A 20,827-nucleotide genomic window follows, 5' to 3' on the forward strand; every position below is an offset into this window, starting at 1 on the left:
TATTCCACATCAACTTTTTGCTCAAATATAACAGAAACATTCCCCACATCTTCTTTTTATCTTCCCCATTGATTATTGCTGTAATTACACCACATTACAACGGCTGTGATAACGAACTTATGGTGCATTCATGTGTTGTCGGACACATCGGAAAAACTAGTTTCCGAGTTGTAAAATGCCCATGAACACCTGCTCAAGTCGGAACAACAACTCGGAAACTCTGCAAATAATGAGGTGCCCGACTTCCCGACTTGACGTCAGAATCGTCATCACATGAGGGGCTAAATATGTTCTGTTAATCTAAACACACCTTTTATTAATTCAAGTATTGCACATCAATTTTTTGCTTGAATTTACATTTGAACAGTTACTTTTCACTGATCTTCGTCTTTGTAGCATCAACACTTTTTTGTGCTATTGTCACAACATTCTGACTTTCCGAACTGAAAGCAAGTGAACATACAGAAGTCGGAAGAACGACTTCCCAACGATGAGAACATGAATGCAGCAGTACTTCCTCCCTGTGTCAGGTCTTCCTAAATTATGATGGCCCTTATCTGTTACACCTGTGTCTTCTTTGTCACACCTGCATCCCATCACTCCTTCTCTATTAAGTGTCTGTGTGATTTCTCTTCCTTGTCAGTTCATCAAACCTTCTCTGTGTCTCCTTGAAGATTTTTCTAGTGTCTATTTGTTGCTCCCTGTGTTTTGACTTTTACGTTGGACTTTGAGAAGAAAGTGTTTGTTTTTTCCTCCCTTTTTGCCTTCTTTTAAATGTAATATTTCCTGTTGGATCTTGTACCTCCAAACCTGTGACACATTGATACATAAAAAGGTTCTGAGACAGGGGACAGAGTCTAATTTGTCATGATTAAAATCATCACTGAATGGTTGAAACAAGTGGTGGCATCCTGCTCTGTTTGTAGCCGAGGGAAAATTAAGATTTGTAAGAGGCAATTAACACAAGGAGGGAAACAGCCTCCCAGTGTTTGGGGCCTCACCGCACATTAGCTGTTGTTCTGCTGCTATAACAGCCCTCGGGTAATGATTCACCAAGAAGGAGGGAAGAGAGACGGAGATGCACAAAGCAAATGACTGGGGTGTGTGTGTGTGTGTGTGTGTGTGTAAAGAAATATTGAAGGGACAAATACAAATGAGCTGCCAAGTGTGTGGCAGAGGATTTGAGAAATGAATTATCTAATTGGCACATTTGTTTCAATAAGGACGGGGTCATCAGTGTCCGCCCTGATGAAACGGTTTCCAGCCAGGGCCGCACATCAGGGCGTCCTCCTTGTGATTTCAATACCCCTGACTGGCCCTGAAGGTCGCACGCACACACAGCTCATTTCACTGACATTTGCCCATGATTACATCTGAGAAATGTGGTGGTTGAGGGAGCAATTAGAGGACAAAGGAGCAATATGACGGGCTGACACCACGGCCATTATCAAGACTTGTGTGAAGAGCGCTAATCAAGACCTTGCCAGCTTTCACACTGTGCCCTGTGATTCGTCGCCTCATTGTCCCACTCTCAGGTCTAATGGTCATTTGATCTCACGGTGACGTACACACAGTGGCCTTCAGAGCAGAGAAAACGGACTGCTGACTCATGCTCAGGTGTCACAGTTAAGCATGATCTCCTTCCTATTTGGTCTTTTTTTTTTTGGCCAACTGAGGCAAAGCAAGTGTTGGCAGCAGAACTTTTTCATTACTATATTTATCCTATCATCGCTACGTCATGGATTATGAGTCTCCGTCAGACGCACCCCTCAAACCAGGAGACACCAGTGGAACATATGAACAATCAGACTTTTATTCTGTTGGATTTTCAGTCTGTTTTCTGTTGATTAAACTGAGTTTTCTCAGGTCAAACTATTCGTTATAATCTGCCTAATCTTATTCTAAAGTGACGTTATGAATGAACTTTGATTGGCCATTGGAGTTTTTTTTAAGAAGCGTTTTTTTGCGAGATCAGAGATCCATCAGAGCCTTAAATCCCCTGCCAGCCCAAGCTGCAGAAGCGAGCATAACTCTTGCTCTGCCAAACGCTGAGAAGATCTAATGACGGACTTTCTGCCCGTTCATCACGGTGAACACTTGGGGACACCCGGAGACTGCTGCCAGGATTCACACGGCTCCACCCAACAAGGCGCCTACTGATCAGCCACCCATGGAGAAGGTTTCTGAGTTCGACTTGCCGATCCGAGCGACTTCTTACTACTAAGACAACACCAACAACGGCTGTGATAAAGTGTTGATTACAGTTCCTAAATACAAAATCAATAAAAATGATAGATTAAACAAAATCTCTTCTCTGCTTTAATCGAGCTGGTTCAGCCCTCTAGTGACTCTGACAGCTGCATGGAGAAGTTTAGAGAACACATGTATTTATAAACTGAAATAAAATGTCATGAAGCAGTTCTAATGATGTTCAAAGTTACTTTTTTATCTGCATGACTAGCCCGTCTCATGGTAACTCCTAATTAAACATACACTCAGCGTCTTGAGCAGCGTGTGAACATGCACTGCAGCTGTAGCTGGTAAAGGTCACACCAGGGCGCACATTTGCCTTATTAACGTTCCGCATATGTGGCCGCAGCATTAACTGGCAGCAGGAAGAAGTGCTGCTGATATCCAGAATACACTCACTCAAGAGCCGCCTTGCATGATAGAGCATCTGTCTCCATCACCTTGCACGGGTATCTGGGGCTGCAGGTGTGTGTTAAAACTTTCTTTGACTGGGCTGGTGTTGCTGGGTGGCCTGAAGTGTGATGCGCGCACAATCACACACAATACCAATTGACTCCTGCTCCTATTGCCAGTACGTTCATTGCAAGTAAGACAGAGTGCAGCCTTTACAAAACATGACCTAATAGTTGGTTTAAACATAAGTCCAGTTGCTGACAGGGCAAACACAGTTTAGGATTTTTGGGATGACCAATCAGATTTCTAAGGGGACCTATGCCGCCCCTGGCCAACCTTCTGGACACACCCCTTATGTGACTGCAGGTATGTTGTATGCATATTTAAATTTACACACAGGGGACACACAGACTCTGTGTGCACTCGATCACTTCACTCTGTGCTGTGGTTACGAGGTGCACTCCATATCAGACAGACTTTTCTGTTGGATCAGTCCTTGAAAGCGAGAAACTGGCATTTTTTTCCTTTTGCATCAAGCAACATCGAGGTAGAATGACACGTTTAAGTAATGTGTTTGACATTGCACATTCTGCGACGTGACACACCTCTTTGCATTTGATAAATTATATAAAGTGCAGTACTACAGTGGACCAGAAAGTGAATCAACATAAAGAGACCAGTCAGATGCGGATGACAAGAGAAGCAGAGGAAAAAGGTAAAAGGTAAAAAGGTATGACTCAAATACACTGACACTGACACAGAACTGCAGGCAGACACTTTGAACTCGGCATATTTAACAATGTTCACACAGAACAGCATGCCTGAGAGCAGCGGGTAAAGTCTGCAGAAACGTTCTGCTGCTCCGACGTGCTCTCCTGATCAGGAGGTGAATCAGAAACTATACGGGGAGAACACAAGATGGGCACCATCCGCCTCCCCTGTTGCTTCCCCAAATGCCAACTCTCCTCCCCTCTGAGCTTCATAATTCTACTGTGTGATCCATCTTATCTTATGACATAAATAGAGGTGTCTCCTGTCATCAGGGAGTCAGGTGTGGGGGGGGGGGGAGTGAGGGGGGGGGGTGCTTGCTTGTCTTGATAATGAAGCTCATCATCATCTCTCCAGGAAGTGTCTCTGACCTATGAGAAGATAACAGTTTGCAGGATTAGAAAGAGGAGGTGGGACGGAGTTAAATACGAACTTGTTTTTGAGTTGCATCACAAATGTCTCCGCTAAGCCCAACAGAGAACAGCTTGTTTCATGATGCAGAAGGCATTTAGTCGATTTCCCCTTTGTGCTGTAGCAGCTGCCGTCTACCTGAGCTAATGTAGATCAAGGAGATTCATTTTGGATTAAAGGCTTTCATTCAGGGAAGTGAGATTGGCTTCCAAGTTTCTGTTCGTTTCTCACTTTCTCTCAGAGTTACCTCTCAAAAGAAACTCATATTACCGGGTGTGTCATGGACTCCCCCTCTCGCTGAGATCTTAAAAGATCTGTTTTTTTTGCTAACCTCCATATTTGTGAAGTGAAAGTGGGGGACAGGTTTTACAATGGTAGAAGTGAAACAAAATGAGATAAGCAGCTCTTACAGTATATCAACAAATAGCGTATTATAGTCTTTACCCTACGCATCTAATTTAAGTTTGAATTTTTTGCAACAAACGACAAAGCAGAGTTACTTGGGGCTCAGTGTCTTGCTCGGGGACACATCGGACATTGAGCTGCAGGACCTGAGAATCGCACCTCCAACTTCCAGTTGACGGCCGACTCCACCACTGACCCACAGCTGGTTAGCGATCCATTGCCACATCTGATGTCCGTTTATTTCAATGAACTCAAACTGATATCTGCATCTTAGTGTAAAAAAACAATCAGCTCTAAGACTTCCTCTCTCGACTTCAACACCATCCCTGCCTCATAAGTTGATTTTTGGACTCCAAACGATAACACTTATGGAAGATGGACTCTTTACCAGATGTCCTTTATGACTAAATTTCAATAGAAGTAACTTTCAGTAAAATGATAAATGCATCAGAAGCTTGTCACCAAGGAAACCAAACCTAAGCAGATCAGAGTGAAGGGGGCTGGTTCTCAGATAACAATATTACAGAATAAGGAAGTGCCAGTGTAAAACCAGTAGTTAACCTGTGTGATACCAGAATCATGTGAACAGGGAAGATGAATATTTAGGTTGGTCAAGATGATTTTAAACATTGTTCCATATAATATAGCTGAAATATCAGATTTCATGGAAATTTAAAAATCAGTTTTGAACAAAAGTCTTTGATGTAATGATGCAATGGACATTCAAAGAACTGAATGTATATGCATCAAGCACAATAGTGAGTTTCACATTCATTAAATATACAGTCTGATCTCGTGCCTGTCATCATCATCATCGAAACAAACTAACGTCCCCTCGCTTACAATCCTCACCCTCTTCGTAGATTTCAGTAAAAACGACCCAGATATGAACTTTATTGTTTTTCTTTGTTCACGCTGCTCGCTCCTCTCGTCCGTCTGAGAGCAGTCGAGTCAAATGCCACTCTGCGCTTACCAAAATGTTCGCACCGCAATGCATGATGGTATATATTACTTGGATAGCGACCAGCGGTTGCACTCTGCTTTTCACTGATTCCAGATACAGCCATAGTCTGAATTCACAAGATTTCAAATCAAAGCCGTTGTTGCTCTTAACTGAATCTGAGGAAAGCATCTCGGAGCAGCTGCTGTGTGTATTTGAATAATTCATTCTGTCATTTTGAGGAAGGTTTTGTTAAAGTTCACACTTCATCTTAGTTGGCACTTCACGTTGGAGCCTCTTCAGTTTCAGTTGTTTACCTGTTTGAGTAATGAACCACAACTACATCAGTCACTCAGAAGACACGCGGCTGAAGGGAGAATCTGGAACAGAGAGCTACTCTCACAGAACGAGGATGACACCGTGATGCAGATCTCAGGTAGGAGTTTGAGCTTCTAAGGAGTAGCCACCTTACCTCCGCCACAGGCACTCCCTCTGGAGGGCGGCAGTGCAGAACGATCATCCCATTGATTGGCACCTCCTTTCCCTGGGGATCTTGCTCAAAGTTTTTCCTCAGGTCTGTATGGGGAGATAAGAGGCAGCTGTCAGCTGGCAGGTGTTACAGTCAGTCTGGTCTCAATCATGCATAGTGGCAAACACGCTGGTCTGCCTCTGGCCTTTCACACTCCTACCTTCAGAACCCACTACATCCTGTGTATGAGAAAGCATATCCATGAGCCAGTGCTCAGATATCTGGTGATGTGGTGGTTTGGAGGATACACTGGACGGAGGAAGGCTCTGATCTGTGCCCGTGATGAGCGATTGTGTTTTTGCTCTCCATTGAAAACCTTCACATTTGAGCCTTTTTTGAAAGTTGGAGTTTCCCTTTGAATTTTAAATGAGCTGGGATGAAATGCTTTTGTGCCAATTACATTTTATCATAACTCTGGTGCTGTTTACATTTATATTGCGAAGTATTGCAATACAAGTATTGTTATTCGACACTTTTGATTATTGCGATTGTCTTTTTCTTTATAAACAAAAATTAAAGGTAAAATATGCAAAATACACTCTACCATGCTCCCTAGTCGGTCTACAAATTCCCCAATTATGATAAAAGTTCATCCTCTTCGTCTTTAGCCTGCTCCACTTTTCAGGAAATGTGTACTCAAACAGGAGATTGGAGATTTTCCCTTCATGACATCACAAAGGGCAGTAACCCCTCCCCCAGGTGGGTGACACTCCCACAGCTAGGTGTTTGTTCTGCCCTCTGAGTCTGCCTTCTCACCGTAAACAATAGGACATGGAGCAAGAAAGCACAGAGCCACACAAGCCCTACCAGAGAGGGGGCGTGGTCAAACACAGCTCATTTACATATTTAAAGGTACAGACACAGAAACAGCCTGTTCTGAGCAGGGCTGAAATAGAGGGGTTTATAGACATGATCAAATACAGGATCAGAGTGGATTTAGAACAAGAAACTTCACAGACATGTTTTGAGGAGCTCTGAGACTTATTCAAAGGTGTTGAAAAGGAGGAGAACATGTGACCTTTAAAGCGGACTCATTCAGTCGGAGAGGGCGTACAATACCATGATGAGTGATATTTCCAGAAACAATAACATGTCAGTTAATCTGTTTTTATGTGTTACTCTGGCAAAAGGTCCAGCCCCATCTAGTGTACTGTAGCATTGGTTGCCTGGAGCAGCGACATCTGCACATTTCTGAACAGCACAGGCTGAGAGGTTCCAGTGGTAGCGTCCAGTTCATGGGTCACAATTTACAATTTTGAACTAAGTTCACATTCCAAAAAAGAAATAATTCACGCTCACTTTTTCATTTATTTTAGCTGCAGGGTGTTTCCCTTTCAGTAGAGGAAGGTGCTACTCTTTCAGTAGAGCGTCCTGTGCTTCACATGGTGTTGATCTGTGTTTTGGCTGTGTGACAGCTAATTAAGGCTTGCACTGTTATGGTCTTCACAAGACACGTTGGCTGAGTGAGTTGGGGCTGTCAGTCTTGTCATGCTTTACAAAGTTTACTCAAAAAAGGCCATAGACTATATAATATTTACATTTCTAGGTCATATTAATATCATAAGGATTTATTCTGGAAAGGGCAAATAGGCAGGTGCTCTACCATACCTAGTACAAGTCAATGAAATACACATAATATCAATATCAATCACACAGGGAGAGTCAGAGAGGGAGAGTTAGAGAGTCAGAGAAGGAGAGAGAGAGAGAGAGAGGGAGACTGAGAGTTAGAGAGGTAGAGTCAGAGAGGGAGAGTTAGAGAGTCAGAGAGGGAGAGTTAGAGAGTCAGAGAGGGAGAGTCAGAGAGGGAGAGTCAGAGAAGGAGAGTCGGAGAGGGAGAGTTGGAGAGGGAGAGTTGGAGAGGGAGAGTCGGAGAGGGAGAGTCAGAATGGGAGAGTTGGAGAGGGAGAGTCAGTGATTTCAAATAAAAGTATTGTGTGAAATCGTGGGTAGTGTCAAACAGTGTTTAGCAAAAACTGTGAACTGCTTTCAGGAGTTACAAATTGACTCGATCAACTGACCATTCATCATAAACATTACTATGTTAAATGAGTGAGTGCTTTTAACCTGCTAGGTTACACCACTGCCTAACACTTAGGTGCTTCCATACTCACAGGCGATTCGGACAGTGGCCTTGCGACTTTTGGAGGTGCCCAGGTGGCTCCAGGCCACACATAGACACCAGAAGTCTTCAGGGCCATGGAAGTCCTCCACCTGCTGACGGGACACGTTGATCATCACCTCACGCACCTTCAGCCCTGGATAAGAGAGATCAGAAAATCCTTGACTTAGACACAAAATATGTAAGATGCCTTCTAGCCAAAGACAGCTACCTTAGTTTAGTGATTCCTGCGTTCAGGTTTCAGGTTTCATATCCCTGCTGTGATGTGTCAATCTTTGATTGAGGTTCATATTTGGGTTTTAAAGAAACTCCTGACAAAATATTGAACATGGTATGTGGGGTATGTTGCGAACCACTTTGGTTGTACATTTTAACGTCTGTAGTTTTTGTCAACATGTTGTAGTCACCAAAGTTACCTTCCTTAGGGCCGTGCAACAACCCGGCTAAAGGTATAGACTCTGAGCTTGAGTTAGAGAAGGGCATGGTTGTAAATTTGGTTGCACCAGGTGGGTTCAGTCTGGTCATGAAGCCATTAACATGCTGGCTCCCAGCCATCCTTAATCAATACCTCAATACCTCTGCAAGCTCTGATCAATGGGTTTTACAGGATGAGTTATGCACATGTTCTTAGGAAATGCAGACACACTTCTTTTATCAGTGCATTCACCCCTTTCCTGCTCAGCTCTGAGAGCATGGTGAAGGAAATGGACAGAAACACAGCACCTCAGGGGGCCCCTGCTGTATGATTGGAGTGCTCAGTGCTTCTATCAAGAGGAAAGCTAAATCAACCCAAGCAGAGTTACCATTAATAATTTGGACGACACTAACCACCTTAAACAACCTTTCAGCAAACTGTGCAAAGCGACACAAGGACAGTGTATTATGTAACACAAAAAGCATGAGGACATGGCACACTGCAGTACACAGTGCCCTTATTCAATGTGTTGCACTGAAGAAGACAAAGGACAGTATACTGCATTTGAAAATCCTGTTAGGAAACACACTACTAGCCTCCAGTTGAAAATGTTTGTCACCCTGTCATGAATTGGTACACAGAGCCGGTTTTGAATCTGAGTCACCGGCTTAGTGCACGTCACATATGTTTTCTCACTGCTCCTCAGAGTCGTTTGCAGCCTGCAGGCTTTATAAACACATCTGGATAGCAGGCAGGGATGTGCAATGAGCTTAGGACTAAAAATATAAAAACAATACCAAAACCATCTCCACTGCTTTTCTTTCTGTATTGGCTCTTGTGCATCTGCTCTCTGGGATAAATAACACTTTTATCTGACAAGCTGGAACTAAAGTCAAACAGTCCCACACTGCGGCTGCACAGCTTCCAGGCAGCAGGTACTGGCTTCATAGTGAATACCAATTAAACTGGAGTGAATGGCATGAGGGCTAACCTGGTGGGTCCATGCTGTCATTTATAGTCAAATAAAGAAATCGTAAACATTTGATAGCGGTTGGGCTCCACTCTCCACTGAGATCTGCTAATAACAGAAAAGACAAACACAATGAAAGTAAAGGCCTCTTCTGTGCCACACCATACACCATTGACACGTTTTAAAATGCTGAAACAAATAAGGCTGTTTATTCCATTATTGTACACTGCAGTGTTTTTGGTGACCAAGTAATTGGACTGTGATCGGTGGGCTTGAAGGGATCGAAAGTACACACTGAAGGAGGAGAATAAAGAAAGCTACAGCCCTGTAGTTGGTGCTTCCTATAGTCATAGAACCTAAGAGACAGACAACAATAATGGAGACAGGGTATGTGTGGAAAAGAAAGCCAGTGGATAAAATAATGACTAATGACTTTTCAGGAAAGAACAAGACAGGCTTTATTGTCTAGAAGGGAAATACAGTATCCTCGAGGGAAAGAAAAAGAATAGCCTCTAATGCCTTAAAAACTGTGTGATCCTGAGCTCCGGAGAGGAAGAGAAGGAGAAACAGAATGCACAGACAGATTGATATGAGAGAGAGAGAGAGAGAGAGAGAGAGAGAGAGAGAGAGAGAGAAAGAGACAGGGAGAGAGGCAAGGATGTTGTAAACTTTGTCCTTAGAGGGACACATTTCCTGAGGTCCAAACAGCCGTCTACAGGTTTATCGAAAAGATGGAGTCGAGTGCTGCTGCTGTCTCATTCAACAGTCCTTGTTTATTTACGGCACACTGTTGACAAGACTCATTAGAGTAAATAACAATAAACAGGTGCTAATGAAATACCAGCCGCCATCCACAGTATTGTGATGATTATTTGTCTCTGTAAACGGATATCTGCATAAAAGTGATGATAACAATTCATTACAGCCAACTTGAGCCACAAATCAGCTTGATGTTGTGTGGTGAAATCCAATCAGCGTTTAGATTCCCTGACTACCTGAAACTTTTTAACTTAATGACATCACAAAGGGCAGTAGCCCCTCCCCCAGGTGGGTGACGCTCCCACAGCTAGGTGTTTGTTCTGCCCTCTGAGTCTGCTTTCTCACCGTAAACACCGTAGGACATGGAGCGAGAAAGCCAAAGCCATCGGAGCCCTTCCGGAGAGGGGCGTGGTCAGACACAGCTCATTTACAAGTTGCTTTACTACTGACTAGTGCTGTCAATTCTTATTATAAAATTGAACATGTGGGGGTTCACATTTCAGATTTGGACTGTAATGAACTGTTTGAAATTCAAAATATGTAGTCTATTAGCGCATCAGGCTGTCTGAAGCAGTTTGTATTTTCTTCCAGCAGAGGGCACTATCAGTATGACTTGACCATTTCACGCACTCTTGATGTCAGTAATGAAAAAAAAGTAATGTGTGAGGGAGACTCCTCTCTCTGCAGACAGCAGACCATGCTTTGGTTGAGAGACACAGTGTCACTACAAACCCACAACTCTACAAGCTGGCTCGCATTTATTTGTATGTACCAGGGACATCTGTGGGATCTAAACGGGTGTTCTTGTAAGCAGCTGATACTGTCAATAAAAACAGATCTGCACTCGATCAAATGAATAGACTTGTGTTTCTGGCAAAAAATATAAAAAATAAGTTGGACCTTTTGGATTGTCAACAGCTAAAGCTCATTATTGAATAATAAAAATGTTTTGTGGTTCTGGGGTTCAAACATTTCTGTGTCATGTTCAACATTCGTTAGAAGTAAATTTATTGAAAAAATGACAGCCTGACAAAAATTGAATATTTACTTTCAAAATCTGCATCATGATGTTCTTTTGACAAACTTAATGCCCCTAAATTTCAAGTAAATCACATTGAAATACCTTTCTTTTTACCTTATACCGCTGAAGTAGTGAAGACGCAGTAAAGCTTACATTCTACTGTTAAACTGAGATTCAGCAGATGAACAGGCACTCCTCCGGGATGTTATGGAAAAAGAAGTGACGCTGCAGATGTCATTCATCTCCATATGCTTTCCAGCATTTGTAAAACAAACACATACTTTTAGAGCAACAGCTGAGTTGTGTCCTGACTTTTGTTCTATTACTCTCAACAACATTAAAGAGCCCATATTATACCCTTTTTGGGGTTCATATATTTAATCTATGTACCTACTAAAGTTTGTTCACAATAGCTAAAGTTATAAAAAAGTGTCTGTTTTCATGTACTGCCGCTCCATGCACCGGCTCGCTTCTGACTCTCTCTCTAAAGCTCTGAAGTGCCCTCGTGTACCAAGTCTGATCTGATTGGTCGGCCTGTCGGCTCTGCCGTAATTGGTCAGTCGCTCAGCACGGTTCTCGGAAATGTCCCGCCCCTTTTACCATATTGGGAATGCAGCCACTCTGGCTCTGAGGGGAGCAAAAACATTATCACCTTAGCACTACTGTGCTACCGCACTACTGCAACATGAGCTGCTGGGCTTGCCACAATGAGCCAATGGGCTTAGATCAGTGATATCACAATGACGTCACACTGGCAAATTTTTATCGAGGGGGGCTAGAACCGAGCGTTACATGCAGCTAATGCTGCAGCTAACAGGAGGACGTAGGAGAAGCTGCGTTTCCGCGGACTTCGAATTTTTGCACATAGATGTGCCTAAACATGCACAGGACACTATGAAAACACACTAAAGAGCATATAAAACCAGAAAAAGCATAATATGGGACCTTTAAGGAACTGGCATCATCCTCAGTCAGGTCATTATGTCCACATGGTAACACACTTAATGTTGACATTACAATGTTGCAGGAGCTACTCTGTAACTCCTGCTGCTGTTCAGTAACCAGGGCACTTAAAGTAGTGCTGCTTTGTTAAAAAAATGTATCCATTCATATTGTATGTTTGCATAAGCACAACTGGCTTAAAGGAAGAATGTGCAACATTTTACACATGAATACAGCAGAAATCAAAAATATCCTGTGTAAATGTCTCTCTGAGTTATGACTGTCTGAGTGAGAAGCCTGAGTCCCGCTGGTTGTGTTGTTGTCAGAGCCGTGTTTACATCATGTTTACATGGACGGGACGGCCTTCTGTATAAAAGCTGTTTTAGTCAAGGACTAGAGAAAAGAAGAAGAACATACACACTGATTATTTGGATGTCACGTAAGTGTGTTTAGATCTCAGTCTTTCTGTGTCAATTTATGTGCAATATGAAGCTACGAGTTATACTGGGAGGACAGCTTGAGTAGAAATGTAAGAATAACGCAATCGAAATACTGTAGGGAGTTTGTTTGGAAAGTAAGCATGAGATATTTTATCACAACATGCCAACACAGTCAATATTCCCCTCTTGCAGATTCAAACTGTCGGAGAGGGTGTGGGGAACAAGAATTTACCACATCTAGAGGTAGAAAATTATTTGGGCATCAACTTACCGGAGGTAACAAAAGCTACTGATTTTTCTCTTTTTAATATTTTGCGAGTGACGGCCATGAAGCAGATAACAAGGACATGGAAACAACAATATCCACCTAGAGTAAAGTTATGGTTTTTAACGATAGAACAAACTTTACATAACCAAGAATGTAGATTTATTATAAGAGGTGACCTACATAAACGATTTATCCAAAAAAAAGACTTGATGGGCTGTACAGGTACATGAAATCTAAAGATCAGTAGATGGACAACCCCTGCACATTCTTCCTTTAATGCTGACATTACAGTGTTTCAGAAGCTACTCAAACTCCTTCTGCTAGTCAGTAACCAGGGCACTTTAAGTGGTACTGCTTCATTAAAAAAAATAATCCAATGCATATTTGCATGAGTAAAACTGGCTTAAAGGAATCAAGGCACACAAATATGCTTACACAGCCATATTACACATATAATTTTTGAGGAAGACGTTTAATAGCACTTTCTTTTTTAATCCTGGAAGAAAAGAGAAACTTTTATCTTCAAACTCCATCAGGCCTTGTGCCCAGTTCTTTGCTCTGAAACTAGACAGTGCCAGCCCACAGCCAAGCTTTAAATGATACCCAATTTCAAACCTGCAAGATGTGAAATAAAGCCAGAATAACCCTAAACAATACTGCTAACAACTGAGATTGCACGAATGAAGTGTTTCTAATAGGAACCAGTAGCAATTAAAACTAGTGTGTTGTTATAAGGAACAAAAAACAGGGAGCTGAATACAGATGATTGCATTAAGTAAGGACACTCAAGTACAAAGTCATCAACAGCAGTAGATTCTCTGTAACTAAATCCAGCAGTGGACTTTAAAAGAAATAGCGAGAATGGTGGCAATGTATTCCACTACACCATAATGAGCACATTCATTCTAATCATTAGGACTATACTGCTTGTGTTTGAGAACTAAATCTGTCTAAATTACACTTGTGTTGGTTTAATTTCTTTCTGTGCAAGGCATTGGGTTGCCATGAGGAGCAGTAACAGATGGAAAACATTGGGAATTGGGCCTATAACAATTAGTTATTCAATCTGCATAACCACAGGGACAAGTCTGTGTGGATTCTGGAAAAATTCAGTTGTATTCTCAGTGAGAAACAGGCTCCACAAAGCGGAGTTTACTTTGTTATCAGTTGCCTTCTTGATTTGAATGGACAGAATCTTGTTTGGAGAGTGACTGACGAGGGCTTTCAGTACAAGTGAATGTATTCAAGAACGTTTCGTCAAGAGGCTTAAAACCCGCCGCTTCGGCTCTCAGCTTGTTGTTAGGTTGACTGAAAGTTAGGTTGAGACAGCATTTCCAGCATGGCATCGTAATAATTACTGCATTGTCCGTGTATATTTGAACACTGACATTTAGGCATATATCCGGGGGATTATTCATATATGAAGAGAATAAAACAGGCCCAAGTATGGAGCCTTGCAGGACCCCCCTGGACACTCATGGTAAGGAGATTTGACACTGTTTGCCAAGACACACTGCTTTCTGTTTGATATGGTATGACTTTATAGCTTTATAGCACTTTATAGCTTGTTAACTGAAGTTAAAGAGAGTCAGTTCAGTGAGTAGAGCTACATCAACGGTGTCAAATTTTCTTTTTAAATCTAAATCCCCAACACATCCTTTTCCGGACCTTCCAGATATAGAGAGGTCTAGTCATTGTTTAGCTGGTCGGTTAGTTGATTGGTCACCCATTTTTCAATAATTTTAGAGATTACTGATATGATGCCTTTTGGCCCATAGCTATTCAAATCTGTTTTATTTTGTGTCACTGAACATAACTTTGTGTGTTTTTAAGAAGCTGGTATAAAAGGTCATCCTTAGCTTCAGAGTTATTCATTCATGGTAAAGACAGGCTGAGCATGATGAATAGGTCATTAGTCACAGTTAGGTTGAGTGAAGAGCTGAGGTATATATTAAACAGACTATGTCAATTAATGTTAAATTCAGTAGACAGGATAACAGGACTGTTCACCAACTGATTGTTGATTTTGGTAAATGGTCTTGGGCTTTTTTTGTCTTCTGACTACACAAAGCGCTTTTACACCACAGGCCACACCCACACATTCACACACTGATGGTAGATGCTGCTATGTTTAGACTACAACAGTATTAACTCATCCATTCACACACATTTACATGCTGCTGACGAAGCAGCAGGAGCAACTTCAGGTTAAGTGTCTTGCCAAAGGCCAAGTCGGACATGTGGCTACAGGAGCAGGGGATTGATCCCCGACCTTCCGATTGAGAAACGACCAACTCTACCAACTGAGCCACAGCCGCCATTATAAGCTCTAGTTTTTTATTGTCTTGTTTATTTTATCAGCCAGTTAATTTGATAATGTTTTATCTTATTACTTTCCCATTCCCTTTAGCATTTTCAACAATGTTCATGATGAAACTGGCTTTTCACTTTTGTGTTGCCTGTGTATCTTTAGTTCTTGCAGATGTAAAATTTTGTCGGCCTATAATTAGACCAGATCGCAGGGATTTTCAATCACCTTGGTTTTCTTCTTCCTCTGCAATGCTCTCCTGGGGAACTTCGCCCTAACCTCTTTCAGTTTTGTTATCAGATAGTCCACACTATGATCAGTGACCTCACGTAGGGCTATTTCTAGCCATTGCAAAATCAATGCGTCAACGCTGACAGCCCTAGTTCAGACACATTCAGCATAACTGTAGCATCCCTGGTACCACTGTAGCCAGAGCCCTGTGTTGGATATCATACTGTCATCTGTCTCTCTGAATTCCTGTCCTATCACCGCGCTGGCAACTATCCAATCAAGGCAAAAACAAGAAACAACTTACAGTTCTGAAATGTGTCCTTCTTTGATCACGCAACGCTGAGCGGATTAAAGGGTGCTTCTACATCTTCTCGGGTCTGTGTGAGGGAGGACCTTCCCATGGGTCAATACAGGATACAAAAACACTAGTGCATGCATCAATACTTTTTCATGGCTAAAGCTGAATCTGCTGACTCACCAGCAATGACAAAAGGCGCCTTCCCCACTCCTCACTCTTAAAAAAAAAGCTTTAAAAAAAATACAACCCAAACCTTTACAGCTTCGCCCTTAGTGCAGGCAGCAAATATGTAGCATGGCTAAATAAAATCCTCCCTTGGAAAAATAAATAGTGTTTGTAAAATTGTGAGTGTGTGTGTGTATGAGGTATATTGTCCGGGCCACATTCAGTTAACAACCCCATTAACTGGCTCACAAAGCCACCCTGGAGCAATGATAACATCACTCCCAGCTTTAGGAGGCCATTATTTTTCATTCCTGGAAAAGAGAGCTGAGGCTGCAGCAGAGGAGTAAATAAAAAGGGTGGAACACAAACCTTTTGACTCGCTGAACCACCTGTACACCTGGCAACTCCATTCTGACCACACTTACTGTAAAGCGCACTCACACTAGGCTTGATTGCCCTGAACTGTGCTGATGCATGATTGCCCGCCCTCCTCATTCCCCTGCTGGCCTGCACACACAATACTCCTTAGTGACCTCTTGCACATAACGTAATAATACACAGCGTGCATGGCTTTACAAGACAGATGGACTAAAGAAAAAGGAGTCACGGGCGGCTGCAAATCGGGGAACACAGAGAACATGACTGTCAGACTTTGTGGATTATTTTGAGTCATTTTGGTCAGATGGAGCAACAACAACTCCGGGGATTTCTCGATAATTGAGGTGGGGATCGATTATACTTCATGTCCACGTTGTGTTCTTGTGCTTGTGCTCGTTCATGAGCAACTGTACCATCCTGAATCACATCTCCTCCATCCATGCCAGGGTCAAGGTAAGTGTACCAACGGAGCATTCACACAAATCAAACGAGCTGAACTTTAGGGGTCAAATGTAGCTTAGGCACGGTTTGGATTGCCAAGTGTGAGCATGTCCTTACACATTCACACTAACAAAACCCTACACTGCTCGGCAGGAGAAACTGAGGGCAATCAAGCTCAACACTTCACACACACGTAGTCATTTTGTAGCGTGTAGAGGTTGTTTTAAAAGATGGGCGCTTTGTCAGCACAATCCCCAGGTCTTGTAGCTACATCTCCGAAGTGTCCTTGGGCAAGACTCTTGACCCCAAATTGCTCCTGCTGCTATTTAGCGTTGTGTGAATGTGTATAAATGGATTTGTAAATACTGACGGAAATGACTTTCTCCACCATCAGTGTGTGAATGTGTAGATGTGACCTGCGGTGTTTGAGTAGTCGGAAGACGAGAAAACGCTATTCAAGCTCAAGTCCATATACCATCTCTTATCTAAATAGAGCCGTTTACACACACACACACGCACACACGATTGCTCCTCTTGCTCTATGCCTCATACTTTAGTAGCATATAGCTCTATAGTTTTGAAGACAGGAGCTCTGTCAGCACATTGCTCACCAATGATAACATTCACTCTCTGCAGAAGCGCCAATGAAAGCCCCCTCCCCCCCTCCCCATCCCCTTTTTCTTATACTCCATGCTTTACTGTATTAAAAACCAAGATTGTATGCACAAAATATTTGTGTGTAATTTAAAGTACTTAATAGACAGATTTGTTCAAGAGAGGCTTTACTTCCTGATTTAATTAAACAGTGTGAGGAGATGCTGAGTTTGTTTATTTCACAGTAAGAAATCAAGATGGAGTTTACTCCTGCAGCAGATGGAGTTTAAAGAAACCCAGCTACAATCCTTGACTCGTCTCGACCAGACTCTAAACCAATCTGGATCTTTGGGTTTGCTTTTACATTGAAGTTGCATCAGACAGTGAGATATTGGATATGTTTTGCTCGCTTTAGATACGAGTCCCTGTTGGTCACCTCAAATGTTTTATGTAGCGTAAGAAAACCATCTTTCTGGAAGTCTGAAAGAGTCCAGGGTAAGACAGTGTGTGTAATATCAGTGTCTCCCCTTTTTTTAATGAGCAGAGAGAGCAAAGTAAATGAAAGGAGAGGAGAGGAAACAGAGTTAAGGGAGTAAAAGAGAGGACAGCGCTCCAGCTTATGTCCTTATAATATATATATATATATATATATATATATATATGTATGTATGTCCTCTGGAGACTCATCCTTGTCATTTCTCTGCTTCACATTGAAGTCTTAAAATGACATCTAAATGAACTTGCTCAAATTGAATCTGCAACCAGCGGCTGACATTGTTTATTTATTATTATAGATGAGACTAGAATAATCAATAAAATAATACAATCCATACACTTTGCAGGATTGCCTGTCCTTATAGGTTTAGTACAGCAAACAGTGCAGACATACACAATCTTCCCACAGCACCGCCTGCTGCCGGGGAACTCAAGGGCATTGTCAGCTTTATCAGCGTCCAGTCATTCATCAAGCTGGTTGGTAAATAAGAGATGCTATCGCGTGCTCCCCGTGGCATTGAGGCCTCACGTCCTAATCAATATCATTCCAATTCTTCACTGATCTCCTTCTCTGATTAGCCGTAGTTATTCAATACACAACACAGCTGTCTATTACTGAGCCAGGACAAAGCCTTCTCGTTTAGACCGGCCTTATCTGAGGTTTTGGTTTAACTACCGATATAAGGCGAGCGCATGCGTGGGGGGCTATGGCGAGGACATCCTCAGGCTCTTCTAATTGCTAATCCACTGGGGCTGGCAGATAACGAGGAGATTTCACTTGAGGCAACCAGTCATTGCAGAGCAGTCGAGGTAAAACGGCAAAAGGTTTCAGCGGTTCAGATAGTAAAATAGGTTGAAAATAGGAGGGGTGGGGGCAGGGACGCAGGAAGTAAGGGGTGCTGAGGGTTTTGTAGCACCCTAAAAAAACAGGCAAAATCAAGATCAGATTTTTAAAATGGTCTTCAACATAATCAAAGAAATTAAATTACAGTAAAGCCCATATGGTATTACCTTTAAAGAGGACATATATGATCCCCCTTCTCCACCTTTTCAAACAGTCCCCTGTGGTCTAAATGAAACATCTGTACTGTTCTTTTGTCAAAATATAACATGAATCAAGCACCAGAGGAGGTTTGTGACCCTGTATAAACCAACTCTCTCAGAATGCTCCGTTTTGGTGTGTGTGTCTCTTTAAATGTAATGACCCCCCCTGAGTTTTCCCAGTAGACATCAATCCTCTGTAGAAAGACTAAAAATGGAGGACCTGCCCAAAAGTTTTGCTCTATGCTGGGGGTGGAGTCCATGGGTGGAGATAACAGGGGAGGGGAGGGGATATTTTTTTTTACCAGAATCCCACTGTGACATCACAAGGAGAGCACATTTGAAACAGAGCATTTGTCTCTGTGTTGTCAGACTTATGCAGACCACAAACAAAGGACTGGATGGGTTTATTTCACATTTTGTGGGTCTGTAGACACTCAGGATACCCAAATATATGTTCAAAAACACTGTAAAAGTTGATTTTTCATAATATATCCCCTTTAATTTTACATGTCAGAATGTGCTCTAGTTTAAACACAGCAGTACTGTGCTTTGTAGTATTTAGATTTCATCAAACTCATTCTTGTATAATCCACAGATTAGCTTCCCTGATACCGTACACTGGAGTTAGCATATGAAATCATCTGACAAATTACCACAAAGTGAACTTCCCATATTCTTTTCCCACGCCGAGGAGCAGTGAACACAAGAAGCTCCAAATTTCATACAGACATTATCAAATTTGCAACAATTTCACAGCACGGCAATCCCAGTCCAATGAACTTCCAGAAAGCAATTAAAGCTTCTTTCCTGAGGAGGGACCGTCATGAATACAAGAAGGACAGCTTTGTCACATACTCTAATCCCTGAATACTAACAGACGTGTCACACTGACTTGTTTTTTTGTGTGTGCCAGAAATCCCTTCAGGAGTCCTTCGTCAGGTCTTGTAATCAACATCCTTTAACCTGACAAATACTAATGGGAGCTAATTAGCATGGCACACCGCAGCGTCCCCCCTTGCACTTCAAAACACGAGCTCGACCTAAAACTCATACGAGAACAAACTGCACAGGTATACGACTGTAAAGCGAGTTGAAACACTGCTCACTCATTATCTTAATTCCAGCTGGTGTAGCCTGAGGCCGCACATACCTCCTCATTGATTGGCCTGAGTTGTGGTCCTGACGTTAATTATCTTCTACGTCAATTATATTTCTCAACATGAAAAAAAAAACTGCCCAACGTGAGCTTACACCGTGTGAATAAAAACTTTTAATCAAGGAGTCAGACATTAATTATTCACCAAAAGATTTGTAAAAAAATCTGGTTTATTGGAGCCTATGAAAAACCCACCATGTCGATGTTTGAACCGTTGATTAGTTTTATTTCATGATCAAAAAATATCACCCTGTGGAGGTTTGCGCGCCCACCTGGGAGCTGAGGCCCGCACTTTGAGAATCAATGCTGCAGTGGATCGAGTCTTTGGAGAGTTCTTAAAAAATTGATTTTAAAGGGGAATAATAAAGAAAACTCTTCTGCTACCTGCGAGGGGTCTGTTTTTATCACATTAATTTATTACACAGAAGTTGAACTTAAAAAATGGGGCTATATTGTATATGATTTGTTTTTGCAGAGACCCTGAAAACCAGTTTTATATTTCCAGTTTACAGGCTAGCTAATGTATCCGAGTATAATTTACATTAATGTTTATTTTTTATCACAGCAGCACATACAGCAACACTACCGCAGCTCTCAGTAGCAGCTCCCACTTCCTTATGTTGCGGTCTTTGACGTAAATTCCAGTGTTTCTATGGCAACAGTAAACATGTCTGTCATGGCGGCTGTCACAACAAAACTCGTCCCTATGCAACGCTAAAATTAAGGATTTTTTCTGGCTTTGAAAACTGTTGGAAATATTAAAAGTTATGCATATAATAGGTTTAGCCAATTTCTTAGTAATTTAGATATTTTGTGAGATATATGTGTATAAACATGTGGACTGCAGAGTCATTTTATTACTTTTTTATAACTTAAAGTTATTTTAAGTTATTTCTTTGGGCAATTTTTGCCTTTATTGGATAGGACAGCTGAAGAGAGACAGGACATGTTTGGAGGAGAGAGTGGGGGGATGACATGCAGCAAAGGATTCGAACCCACAGTCACTGCAACAAGGACTGTAGCCTCTGTACGTGGGGCGACATTACCTTTAGACTATCGGCGCTCCTTATTTGGAACTTTTAATGTA

General features: G+C 42.1%; 1 protein-coding gene across 1 annotated transcript in view; it reads right to left on the bottom strand.

Moving 5' to 3' along the window:
- unc5db (unc-5 netrin receptor Db) overlaps positions 1 to 20,827 on the bottom strand; it is a 147,087-nt gene that overhangs the window by 49,197 nt on the left and 77,063 nt on the right. The window contains exons 3-4 of the mRNA XM_061037359.1: positions 7,808 to 7,951; positions 5,640 to 5,743 (exon numbers count right to left, since the gene is read on the bottom strand). Of these exons, the coding sequence (XP_060893342.1) occupies positions 5,640 to 5,743; positions 7,808 to 7,951 (248 nt within the window). The remainder of the gene's footprint in view (positions 1 to 5,639; positions 5,744 to 7,807; positions 7,952 to 20,827) is intronic.

Source organism: Labrus mixtus, chromosome 5, assembly GCF_963584025.1.
Source record: "Labrus mixtus chromosome 5, fLabMix1.1, whole genome shotgun sequence".
NCBI classification, from domain to species: Eukaryota; Metazoa; Chordata; class Actinopteri; order Labriformes; family Labridae; genus Labrus; species Labrus mixtus.